Source organism: Mya arenaria, chromosome 17, assembly GCF_026914265.1.
Source record: "Mya arenaria isolate MELC-2E11 chromosome 17, ASM2691426v1".
Taxonomy (NCBI): domain Eukaryota; kingdom Metazoa; phylum Mollusca; class Bivalvia; order Myida; family Myidae; genus Mya; species Mya arenaria.
The window spans coordinates 54,004,187-54,017,949 of record NC_069138.1 but is presented as its reverse complement, the minus strand read 5'-3'; the positions used below and the strand labels follow the sequence as shown (position 1 = coordinate 54,017,949).

Below are 13,763 nucleotides of genomic sequence, written 5' to 3'. Positions count from 1 at the left end.
TAGAGTTACACTCAAATAAAGGAATGACAGTAATGGTTTGGGGAGGTTACTGGTATTGGATGGTCTTGAATGGTGGTACGCCAGTTCTTCAGAGCAGGGGCTGAAGCAGCTTTTATTAGTACAGAAAAGGAGATTTATTGTTTTAAGAGAATTCATATGCTAGCAGCTTATGTAACGATTGGGCTAAAAGAAATTGGTTTAAACTGAGCACTTACCTGGTTTAAGGTGGGCAAAAGGCAGTTCTCCAGCAAGAAGTTCCCATAAACAGAGGGAGTAACTAAACATGTCTGCCTTAATGTTGTACTTGGTACACTGGGTAAATATTTCTGGAGCCATCCATCGCAGATTCTGAAAATAAATAAGCAAATTAGATGAATATTTCAATAAGATCAGTGTTAGCAAATTAAACTGGTCAATTTCACAAGCGCACTGCATAGGGATACCAACACTAAACTGTTGTGTGAATTGTTTTAAGAGATACTGGGCCAATTGTTCAGAACATTGTTAAAGTTTACAATATTGTTAACATCATTGTTGTGAACTTTCAGTGTCACTAGGTCAAGTTTAATGGACACACTACTAATAAATTTTGTAGAAACTGTTTCAGCTGTCCCCTAGTTAACTAAATATAAATTCACATCATAAAATAATTCACCTTTAAAAGTTGACAACTTTTACAAGTTCTGGAACTGGCCCATACTTAATGTACACTTATTACTAAAAGCTCAATTGTGACAAAAGCTGATAGCTCATAGACTCACTCTAGAGTCCATTTTCTTGGTAGAAGCCAGTACTGGTGTCCTTTTTGCTTATAATGAACTCAAAGAAATAATTTAGTGTATATTTGATAGACTGGTTAAGATATTTTATTGCAGTAATGTCTATAAATATACAACATTTGACACTAATCACAATTTCTACATCATTAACTTTCAGCATATCACTAAGGGTGTGATAAGATTCACCAAAGACAAGGACATCTTACAGTAAGTACTTTTGAGTCCATAAATAAGTACTAATGATTTGGCAAATTGAATTGTATATGATATACGACATGATGTGATATATAATTGAAGAACTTGTGGTTTATTGTTGATGAAATTGTCAGGTTACAGTCATTTCCCCAAAAATACTGGGAAAACCATCCTTATAAAGGATACATTTTCAACCAATGCAAATTAATTTAGAAATGGGGCCAAGGTGAGTTTAAGAAGTCCTATTACTAACAGATGCCATGACCTATTCAGAAAAAAACACCAACTATCTTTGTCAATCCTGGAAGATACACTAGATATGTGATATTTGGCCTGGGGTGGTATTCAATACTAGTCTTATTTGGATCTAAGAACGAAGTAGCTAATTGGATTACTTGATAGCGCACCAATACAGTGAATAGCATCAATAATGTGTGACCATAAGATTGACTTAAGTTAAATACCACCCCTGGTATGTAATGTATGGCCTGATCAGGGTTCCCCCTGGGTTCTAAAAAGTTGTCGCCACTTTTTCGCGGGGGTTAAGGGGGAGCTGAAGCTCATGGGGTTTAAGCATTTAAAGAGCCTTAAATTGCATTTAATAAGCACAATATCGTGCAAAAATGTGGCATTTTGTTGTAAAAGAAGCACAAGATATTAGCAAATTGTTATTCTATTGACAAAATACTGTATATGGACTAGTATAAATAAAAAAATATGAAAATATTGCAAAAAATGTGACATAAACATCAATATGTTGATTTCAGTCTATTGCCTGCATACAACAGTGTCATAGCATTAAAGATTACATCAAGAATTGATGAGATAAATTCAAAATATATGGAAACTCAAAGAAATATACATTGTCAAACCAGTGCCATAGCTGATATGATATTATTACTTGGCCTTCTATGATATCTAATACTTGGCCTGATATGGTATGTGATAATGGCCTGATATGGTATGTCATAATGGCCTTTTTTATGATATGTAATATATGACATGTGATATACTGCCGTACGTGCTGTATGTGATTTATTGCCTTATTTGTGGTATTTGGCCTGAGATGACATACATGTACTGTATGGGCTGGTATGTGATACTAGGCCTTTTTATGAAATCCTCAGACTTTTCCTCATTCAGCAAACAATTTTCTTTTTGGTCAAAATTGGTCTTCAAATTGAGATTAAACACTTTATTACAAAAAAACCATAGTCAGAAAACACAACATTTCTTTATTCTTATCAGTGACCCTAAATCTGCATTTAGACTAATATATTTGTATATATATATGAAAACCTGAATAATAATTTAAAGCCTATTTGTAACCATTTGTGGGATTTCACAAATAATAGACCTAAACCTAAATGTTTGAGGAAATATGTCCTTGGTGGAAATATGTCTGTTTGTGAAACACTGTCTGTTTGTGGAAATCTGTCCATTGTGGAAATATGTCCACTGTGGAAATCCGTATATTGTGGAAATATGTTCATTCCGGAAATCTGTCTGTTTGCGGAAATCTGTCTGTAGAAATACTGTCTGTTTGTGGAAATCTGTCCATTGTGGAACTATGTCCATTGGGGAAATATGTCTGTTTGTAGAAATATGTCTCTTGTGGAAATCTGTCTGTTTGTGGAAATATGTCCATTGTGGAAATATGTCTCTTGTGAAAATATATTAATTGTGGAAATCTGTCTGTTTGGGGAAATATATCCATTGTGGAGATCTGTCTGTTTGCGGAAATCTGTCTGTTTGTGGAAATAAATCCATTGTGGAAATATGTCTGTTTGTGGAAATATGTCCATTGTGGAATCTGTCTGTTTGTGGAAATATATCCACTGTGGAAATATGTCTGTTTGTGGAAATATGTCCATTGTGGAAATATGTCCATTGTGGAAATATGTCTGTTTGTGGAAATATGTCTCTTGTGGAAATCTGTCTGTTTGTGGAAATATGTCCATTGTGGAAATTTGTCTGTTTGTGGAAATATATCCATTGTGGAAATCTGTCTGTTTGTGGAAATATGTCCATTGTGGAAATATGTCTATGAGCCTTACATATTTTGAACACAAACTTTTCTTTAAAATACATATCAATAACCCCAGCCTACATACCCCTGGTTGCTTTGTCATGTTGTCTTCCAAAGTTCGCAAAAACTGTGATTCTGAAAGTAGTAAAAATAAATTGTCAAGAATCATATCAAACATAAAATAAAATAAATGGTATACTTTTAAAACTATTAGAAATAAATGATGTCTCAATACAGTTATCTTTTAAAAATGTTTGTATTATTAAACAAAGGCTTTAGTTGAAAATGAATATTAAATAATTGATAGAGTATTAACACAGAACAAACAAAAAAGGGAAATAACTCAACAGTCATTAAAGCCAGAGTTACAGCCTTGCTATATAGTTGCATATTGTCTCTGGCAACATGTGTACCAAATATCGTTTGAAGATCTATAATGTTTTTTGAGTTATGGCCAAGGTTAAAATTATTGCATAACAATGCCCAGACATGAAAGACGACACCTAGGCTATGACAATACTTGACCTTATTTTCTCTTCGAAAATAACTCTGTCCCTGTTAATGATATTTCAAAAAAGCGTGGATTATGACATATATATCAAATTACAGACTTCATATTAAAACATTTTATACAGCCTTTTGATAGCTGAAAGACATTTAAAAATGAGGCTTATACTTCTTGTCTTCGAAAATAACTCTGGTCCTGTCAATGGTATTTCAATCCGCATTGAATATAACATAGCGATATATATAATTGCAGAATTCATATCAAAAACATTTAATATTGTTTTTTTATAGCCAAGAGACATTGGAAAATGGTGTCAATACCACTGATTGGTAAATAAAAAAGTACTTATCTGAGGAGTATTTCAGTAATTCTTAAATGCCAACATATAAGTAAAAGGGACAAAGCAGAACTATTCACACTTCTGTTTATATTCATACATGACACTATAATTAAGAAGTGAAGTCAACCCTCGATTGAGAGCACCACAGGGGGAAAGCCAATGCTGTATTCTTTTTTTTCTCAGCCAAACAAGGGGAATAACTCTACAATTATTAAAGCCAGAGTTATGGGCCATGGTTGCATTGTCCCTCCAACATGTGTACTCAATTTTATATGAATTATTTTGAATGGTTAATTTTTACAATGCTACCATTGTCTACATCAAGGCTATGCCAATATATGAATTTGCTTTCTTCAAATTACAGACAAGATTAAAATATGTTACAACTGCGGGCCTTGCATAGTCACAATAACATATTAAAAAGAAAAACTCAGTGTTTATTACAGCTTGAACATTTTGAATTTGGTTGGTGTTCTCCAAGACTGATAAATAGCTTTTTTGTGTTCTTCAGTTTCCATCCACAATAATTATGCGAGCACATTTTTGCTAGCAGTGCATCAATTAACCTAGATACTTTAAAGTTTCATTTACAATCCAATTTTGGCAAATAGGACCGCTGTGAAGTGAACACCAAGGCTCATCTGTTTCATTTTTAATCAAACAAGGGACAAAACTCAACCAATATTATAGCCAGAGTTAAGGGCATTGGAAGTATAAATATGTCAGCAGTTGTGCAGAAAACAAAATGGTGGCCAATATTATATAGCACAACAAGTTTTACACAATTTAAGTCCAGTCGGGCAATTTTTCAAGTCCTAGAATCAGACAAAAGACACACAAAAATACACCCCCACCATCCCCATACCTGCCTGCGCATCTATAATGACAAACACTGGAATACCTCCAAAATCTGCCACAATGGCATGTCCATGTTCATCTGTAAGAATATTTTGGCTGTTGAGATCTCGATGAATGATTGGTTGTGGCAATGTATGAAGGTAGTTCATCCCTTTGGCCACATCAATAGCAATTATCAGCTTGCTATGCAGGTCTATGAGTCTTTTGAAAACAAATTTTTTAATTAGTTTTTTATCAATTAAGATTAACAAAATTAACAAGGATATATCTTTTAAATTGTGCAATATTTAAAGAAAGGAAAAGAAAAACTTCTGTATCATATTAACAAAATATCTTTTTAGCACACTAGCATGTTACAATGATGTTAGTCACAATTTGTTGAAAGCAAAATAATAGGAATTCTTTAGAAATTTATAAATGATTTAGTATTCAATCTTAAAATCAATATATAAATATAACTACTTAAATATGTACACAAACTCTCTTTATGTACCTTTTTTGTTCATGCAGTAAGCTGTACACTGACCCTCCAGGAACATACTGGGTCACTATAGCAAATTGCTGAAAGAAACAACATACAATGGTGACTTTATAATGAACAGCTTTGACTTTATAATTAACTTTACATTTGAAAATTTCTTTGTATGTAATGGGGAAATGGGCTCAAATTTCAGCCAAAATACAAGCTTTTAAAAACAAGAGTGCCAATGATCAATGGTTTTCTGTTCTTTTAAGCTAACAAAGGGCAGAAATCAACAATTAGTAAGGTCAAATAATAAAATGCTTTTGCACTATGATTCCGCCGACAATGACCCCATCACCAAGGCTGTCACATTACCTTGATTTGTTTTCTTCGAAAAACAGACAAACTACAATTGGCAAAAGATATGGTAACAAAAATCACTTACATAATAAATCATTGTTTGTTTCAGTGTAAGATTGTTATATATTTCACCGAGTGAGCACCAAAATATATATTCACTTTTGGTGTTCACGAGGTGAAATATACTGCATATATATCTTTAACTGAAACAATTTTTCTTTTTATTATATGCCTAGAATTGGAATAAAAAGTAAATGTGCCATTTTGTCATTTTGCGCTTATGTTTGATTTGGAACAGAAGGTGATGTAAATTTCAAAACAGTGAAAAACATCAAATTAATATTTTCACTGTTTGAAAAATCTATTTAATATCACTGATAAATCTCATATAATAGCTAAAAAATATAAAAGCATTTAATAAATGGCCTCATCTTCAATTTTTTTATGTAAATTACCGTGGACATTCAATTTCACCTTGAATATAACATAAAATTCCAGTCATCTTGAACCCTTAAGAAATCTGTTAAAATACAAAAAGTGAAGATAGGATCTTATCTAGTGATTAAACATTCATCAAATTTGAATTAAACTTACACTAGGATCATCAAGGCATGCCCCCAGAAACTGTATAACATATGGACTGTTAAGTTTCGACAATATTGCCACTTCCCGACAAAACATATCAACATCCGACTTTGTACCGAAACAGCTGGCCTTATACCTGTTGAAAGAATAGTATTACATTAAATATACAATCATGTTAGTTGTCTAATTAACAGTCTACAAACAAAACTTAGAAGATTAAAATACTCTACTAAATTTACAGTAATCAGGTTGATATCTGAGCCCTTAAATAAAAGCAGGCTGCTTTTGTAAAGATTATTTTATCACTTACATTTTTTCTGCTGCTATGTCCATAAAAAATAATGATATGGCCCCATTTTTAAGTCCAGACTCTATTGTTTGATATTTTAACCATAAAACATGTGCCTCTATAACTTGTACAAGGTGATACAGTTTACCTGTGTTCATGGCAACATTAATGTCAGAATGTATATGTAAGAAATCAATACAACGATATATACACTTCATACACAATAACATACACAGCAAGCCTGTTTTTTGTCAGCATGCAACAGAAACCACAACAGTAGTTTTGTTTGGCCTCAGGAACATATAACCTTCAATATTTGATTTGATTAACATTTATTTAAACACACAATTGGTAAACAACAAATCAAACTTTCCAGTCCAGTATAGGAGTTTTTGTACAGGAATCAAACAATAGATTAGCAGAATTTTTTTTTTAAGTTTCATCACAATTGCTTTAACCTCTTAACTTCAGCAATTAAGCCTCTACACTGCCCATTATTCACCTTGCCTAAAGAATGACCACCAACAACATTTAATAATTCCATGTTTAAACTTCTACATACCTTTTTACGGCAACAATTTTGCCTCTAAACCGGCCTTTATACACTTTGCCAAATGAACCACTTCCAATAACGTCATTGAACTCGATGTCCGAAATGAGGATGTGGAACTGATGTGGAAGATCTGCTCTTAATTGAAGGACATCTATCTTCTCTGGAACAATTTTTTTTTTTTTTTAAAGATTTTTCCTTCACAATGATTAAGAAGAAAGTTATTTTTTCTTATGCTGTATCACTCTCTTTGGAACAATGTTGCATGAGAGTGTGGTGTTGTGGCGAAAGCTGGAGTACCAAGAGGAAACCCACTGGTCAGGAATGGTGACCAAAAAGTTAAAATTTCTAAAAATAAATACTGACTTAGCCTTTTGGACCGAAATTGAAGAAAAATGAACAATTTTCTGACCAATTTTTTAGTTTTTTGTTACTAAAATTGGCCTGGCAAAGACAAAATCGGTCCAGACCAGCAAATAATATATTTTCAGAAGCCCTGTACCAACCAAACTCACTAGAGGTTGATAATTTGATTCAGGACACCTGTGTGCGCAAACATACAAAAATCTTAATACTAATAAATAATTATACACAAAATAAAACCAACAGATAGAGCTTAGACCCACACTTCTCTATTATTTGTGTTGATGTTAATTATATACTGAACACGATATTTCAGGGAAAAAACACACAATTTTTTTAAGTAGTCTTATAATTAATTATTTATTTAAAAAAAAAAGAAAACCAATCTCAGGTAGCACAAAGAAGTTGACATTATAAAAAAAACATGTAGATTCTTAAAAAGGTCATTAAAAATAGCAATATTCTTTGGTGAAACCTTTCAGCCTGGAAAGGGTTCCAAAAAAAAATAAGAATAACAAAGTGCTTTTGTTACACTTTATATTAAAATTAATCAAATTACCACATGGTTTTAATCATAGATCCACTCTTATTTAATATGTACTCTATACTGTAGCCAATTAAACATGATTACAAAATTTTCATCATTTACCATCGTGTTTGCAAGGCAATCCAAAATTATTATACTTTTCCCCTGTATCATTTAGACAAATTTATCCAAATACAACACAAACCAAGCCATTACATCACAAAAAAGAACACAATTATCCCTCACCTCGAGTCATGCTCTTCAGTTTGCCAATGGGTGAGGGAACTGACACATATGACCCCTCTCCACCAGGCTGACTGTAATCCCCATGTGCAGATTCATCCTGTGGTCGCTTGTGGTGCTTCACCAGGGTAACTATGGCATCATGACCTGGAAAATAACACCTTTAATGAATAGGTACAAAAACATACAACCCCTCTCTCTGAGTTTGTGCCCACTCATACTGAAGCCATCTGTGTTGCTATGCAAGGGTGACTATCACATAACGACCTTGAAAATAGTGTAGTTAGAATAGTCATTATAAATGTAAGGCTTGTGGTACTGAAATGTAAGACCATATCTCTGACATAAGTCCCCATATGCTGATCCCTCCTAGGGCTGCTTGCATTGCTTTCCTAGGGTGACTATCACATCATGGCCTAGTTTAAAATTTATACAGGACAAATGCATGTGTGTGGGTTTGCCTATCTGGAGGTACGGATAATATCCCCCCCGGATGATTGCCCCCCCGGACATTAGCCCTCCCGGATGATAGCCCCCCCGTCTTAGTGAAAAAACGGACGATATCCCCCCCAATATTAAAATGCATATTATAACCAGTTTATTTAAGCAAATTTGCAAAACAATGATTTGAATGGGCATCTTCCAAAAGAACCAGCAACACTGCGGGAATTGGTGATTCCAGAGGAATGGACCACTACTGGAGCACCAGACGAACTTCCATTTCTCTTCCATGATGGCGGAGCTGACTCTCCCAATCGAATGTTGGTGTTCGGCATGGAGCAAGGACTGCGCCATCTCTGTTCTTCAGATACCTGGTACATGGACGGAACTCATCATTCAGCACCAGAAATCTTCACACAGCTGTACATCATCAGGGCAACAGTAGGCGACACTGCTGTGACATGTGTATATGCTCTTCTGTTTGGGAAGTCTCAGGAAGTGTACGAGGAACTATTTGAAGAGTTAGGATTCTCTCCGGACCCCACAACAGTGGATGGCCTGGCATTCCTGCCAGTCGACGAGGTGGCGAATAGAATGGAATTCCTCAAGGCCAACACACCAGAAGGACTGGAGGAGCTGGTGACGTATTTTAACAATAACTACGTGACTGGAACGTTCCGCAGGATTCGGCGTGTTCCAGTCGACGACGGGATTCAAGCATTACATGTGCGACAGATTCCACCCCTGTTTCCACCCCAGTTATGGAACGTGCACCAGGCAACACTGAACAACGAGGCCAGAATGAACAACCTCTGTGAGAGCTGGAACTTTGCCTTCCAGAACCTGATTGGATACTCACACCCATCTGTGTGGACAGCCATCAACTGCATGAGGAAGGACCAGGTCCTGGTTGCCACAGTCAGGGCACAGAATGCAAACGGACAACCGCCCCGCAAACGTGTCAAGGTTACCAAGGACCTGCAGACGAGACTGAGGAATCTCTGCATTGGAGTCTCCACTGGGCAGAAGACGTTGGAGGAATTCCTGCGTGGTGTTGGTAGGGTCGTCCGGTGGAAGTCTCGTGCCTAACATCTTCATCTACATCAGTGGTTTTGAAATGTGCTAAGTGATTGTGCTAAGTGATCATGGACTATATGGGTTATATTTATCACATAAATATAATATGGTTTCCCTACATATATCAGTATTTATATAAAAGTTAATCAACTACTGTTTTATTTGTTATTTCTTACTTTCCTAATTTTTTATGATATTCTCAAACCTCAATGACTCGAAATTGTGAGGACTATTTTTACAAGTCAAAATCGAACTTGTAACACTTATTCCCACAACATTGGCCACCCTTCATTGTACCCTTCAACAATACAATTTATATGCAGGGGGGCTATTGTCTGGGGGGGGGGGGGGGCTATTGTCTTGGAGGGCTATCATCCGGGGGGGATATTGTCCTAGGGGCTAATGTCTGGGGGGGCAATCATCCGGGAGGGATATCATCCTACACTCGCCTATCTGGACATACAATTAATATAATTCAATAAAACCAAGGACCTATTTTACTAAAATCTCGTGCCAGTTCTAATAGTTTACCACAGTAAAAACAATACCATGACGGTGAAAACACAAAAATCACTGCTTGATGATCATGAATTAATCTCTAGGGGGATTCCATCCAGATTGCAATGTTGAGGATAAAGTTTGATTACAACTACATTAAATTGAGATATAACCACACTGTTTATGTAGCTGTATAGCACTTAATTGTGGAGGTACTTTAAGCATCAACACTCCACCAACCTTGTTCATAAGCCCACATAAGTGCCGTCTGCTCCTCCCTTTTCTCACTTCCGCCAGACTGGTCGCTGAATGTGGCCACTAGGTTGATGTCAGCACCTTTCTCCAGTAAATACTGAACCAGTCTGAGGTGGCCGTGGTAACAAGCACTGTGAAAGGCTGTAATACATGAAGGTCATGCATGAACTAATGACAGTAAAACAGCTTTTAAAGTCTGTACATGATAAATTTAAGAGAGTTTCAACCTCTTCCAAATTTTTTTTAACAAATCCAATAATGAAATTGATTGAACCAAATTGAGTAATGACTATGTGTCATTTTTACACTGCATGCAGATGTCATCTCTCATGCTTTTCTTAGTGTATTGTGGGATGTCAATGATCATTTATCATGATGAGCTTTTCATTACATGTGTGTATGCATATTTTTTTGTTAACAGTTTATGAACTATATGACCAAGGTGAAATGTAAATGTCTTCAATTAAATGTATTTCTAAGCAATTGCCAATGATAATTATTTTTGAAATTTTGTAGCTACAAACCAATGCTCTATTCTTTGGAACAAATATACTTGTATGAAGATACCTGTATGTCCATCCCGGCCCTGACAGTTGATGCGTACACCTGTCTGATCCAATAGAAACTTGACCATCTCCAGGCTCCGCCCACTGGTACATGCACTGAAGAAATACAGTATTCTGATTGGTGAATTTAAATTTTGAGGATAGGGAGCTCTGATTAGTTAAAAACAGCATTAATCCTAGCAAAAGCATCAAGGGCATATGCCAACGCTCTGTTTTTTGTTGTTGTTTTTCAGTCAAACAAGGGGCATAACTTAATAAATATTAAAGCCAAAGTTATGCAGGTTGTTTTACTATAAGTTACAGAGTTAGTAGGTGACCCAACATGGCAAAATACAGGGCAAAAGAAAATCATATCAGGTGAGAGCAAAGCCCTAATATGGTTTTCTGCGCCCCTTATATCCCATAAAGGGTCACCTACTAAACCCGTAACATATATATCACGTCGACAACCTGTTTATATGTTTAAATGTTTCATTTATTCATTGGAATATTCATTGGAATCGAAAAATAGACGCCATTTTGGTACAATATAAATTTGGTGACCCAATATGGAAAATATGGGGTCACACGGTGACCAGTCCTGGACCAATGGCAATGCGTCATTCATGTTGGAAAAGTGATATATATACATATTTTCCCTTGCAACATGTGTACAAAGTTTCATTTGAACAGTTATTGAGGGGCAAAGTTATTTTTTGCAAAGCACAAGAAAGACAACACCAAAACTACAATAATATCTCACATTTTTCTTTGAACAACAAAAAGAGAATACCAAATTGGTAAAATGTTTTTAGTTTAAAGGATAAAAGAAATTATTTCTCAACTTGTTCTATATTATAATCAGCTTTTTCAATTGATTTGATATCCCTTTCCATGAGTATGTACACTACAATGATACAGGGCTTTTTCTGCCCATTTTGGGAAAAAGACCCTAGACATTTTGGGAAATTTTGCGTCGTGAAAATGCGGAAATTGGGAAATTTTACAGTGAAAAGAAAAAGCTGTCTAGTCTCCTGTGAATTAGGAAATGATTAGGATATTAGTTTATTTTCCCTTTAAAAGACCACAATGGCTGAAATATCAATCCTTGGGGTGTAAATATCTATTGCGATAAATCATGACATATAATAGTTCATATGTCTGAATGTAATGAAAATCAATGATTTCTGAGTTCAATTACCAAAAAAACTTACAATCACATAATTTATTAGGATGTTGGAAATGAACCAGTACAGGTAAAAAGAATTTCTAAAAAAAAAAAAAAAAAAATTTTTTTTTTTTTTTTTTTTTTTTTGGATTGGGATTTTTTTCTGAAGATTGGGAAAAATATCTTATATTTTGCTTTGGGAATGGGTCCGATAGTCGGACCCGTGGGTACTATAGAAAAAGCCCTGTGATAACTTAAAGCTGCACTATTACTCCCAAATAAGATTTACCACAATTAATACGATTGTTTAGATATACCAGAAAGGATGAATAAATGTTGAAAAGAACAGTTCTTATGAAGGATTCTGAGTTAAATTTGAAAGAAATGTGCAGAAAACATGGTATTTCTTCCTTATGACACAAAAGTAGATCACTGTAAATCTTTTAGCATTCACCAATCATTTAATATTTTTGGGTTTTCAGAAATTATGATTTAATACAATCTTGTTATCAGTAATTAATATTTTCCATAAATGCATTATTGAGTTAGTATTGAAAGATTTATCTGTCAAAATGTATGTTTGTTATACATGTGTATGTAATGATTTTGAATAAGCGTGTCACTTTAATTAATGTCAAATCAAGTACATTATACCATTTTTGTAATCCCTTTGACTGTCTCGAAAGTTCACATTCTTGTTTATAGAATTTACTTATAAACAAAAGTAATTCAGACTATTATACACTATGTTTTTGTAGATAATTGCAAGAGCCAACTTAGCTGACATTTCTCCCATGCTCACCAGTGTAATGGAGTCTCACTGAAGATGTTTTCCTTTGTAATGCTGCCAAGTCCTGTCCGTGATATTAACTGCCTCACGACCTCAGTCTTCCCATTGTAACAGGCCCTATTATTGAAGAAATTAGGATGGACCAATTTTATATTGTATCAAAAAATCATTTTGACGTGAAAGTATGACAGTTAGTCACATTCTTCAAAATGATCACTTCAAATGGTCAATTATGACTAACTGACCCAAATATCAATAATGAGCCCCATCCGAATGAAAGTGTTCTAGTGGTATAGGTGTCCATCTCTCACCCAAGAGGTAACAGGTTCAGTCCCCACCAGGGGTACTTTCTCATGGCCACTCAAATGGACACCAGTATTGGTTTCTACCCAGGATATCAAAAGGGATCATCAACCTACTGTAACTAACATGGATAAAAAATTGAGGACTTTAAATAAGTCCTAATTGATTGAATATTGAACTGACAGATGAAATGTAGTATCCACTTTGATATTAGGACAAATTTCAAAATAGTTATAGTCAACTTCAAGTCATGGCAGTGGTCAAGCCACAACGTAACCATTCAGGCACATGAAGAGCCCTACCCAAACTGTATTCTCAACCCTTTCTCTCTAAATACTTACAAGTGAAGTGGGGTGTCCCCATAGATATTCGGACAGTGGGGGTCGGCCTTTTGCTCTAGTAGATAGTGTAGAACAACAAGATGGCCGGATTTACAGCAAAAATGGATCGGAGTGTGCTCTTCATCGTCTTTAATATTCACTGTGGAATAAATTGTAAGAAAACAAGGTTTGAATCTGACCTATGTTTTATTGGCAAGAACTGACTCATCGACATAAAGATACAACTATAATTTATTGTCTAATTAATGCAACTTCAT

At 35.0% G+C, this 13,763-nt stretch overlaps 1 protein-coding gene across 4 annotated transcripts in view; it reads right to left on the bottom strand.

The window, feature by feature from the left end:
- LOC128224507 (serine/threonine-protein kinase TNNI3K-like) overlaps window positions 1-13,763 on the bottom strand; it is a 47,085-nt gene that overhangs the window by 8,853 nt on the left and 24,469 nt on the right. For all 4 annotated transcript variants that reach the window (XM_052934370.1, XM_052934368.1, XM_052934369.1 and 1 more), the window contains 11 exons: window positions 13,507-13,645; window positions 12,875-12,979; window positions 10,927-11,021; window positions 10,345-10,500; window positions 8,092-8,235; window positions 6,969-7,119; window positions 6,127-6,253; window positions 5,203-5,270; window positions 4,753-4,910; window positions 3,089-3,138; window positions 216-348 (listed from right to left, as the gene is read on the bottom strand). In XM_052934370.1, coding sequence (XP_052790330.1) covers window positions 216-348; window positions 3,089-3,138; window positions 4,753-4,910; window positions 5,203-5,270; window positions 6,127-6,253; window positions 6,969-7,119; window positions 8,092-8,235; window positions 10,345-10,500; window positions 10,927-11,021; window positions 12,875-12,979; window positions 13,507-13,645 — 1,326 coding nt within the window. The remainder of the gene's footprint in view (window positions 1-215; window positions 349-3,088; window positions 3,139-4,752; window positions 4,911-5,202; window positions 5,271-6,126; window positions 6,254-6,968; window positions 7,120-8,091; window positions 8,236-10,344; window positions 10,501-10,926; window positions 11,022-12,874; window positions 12,980-13,506; window positions 13,646-13,763) is intronic.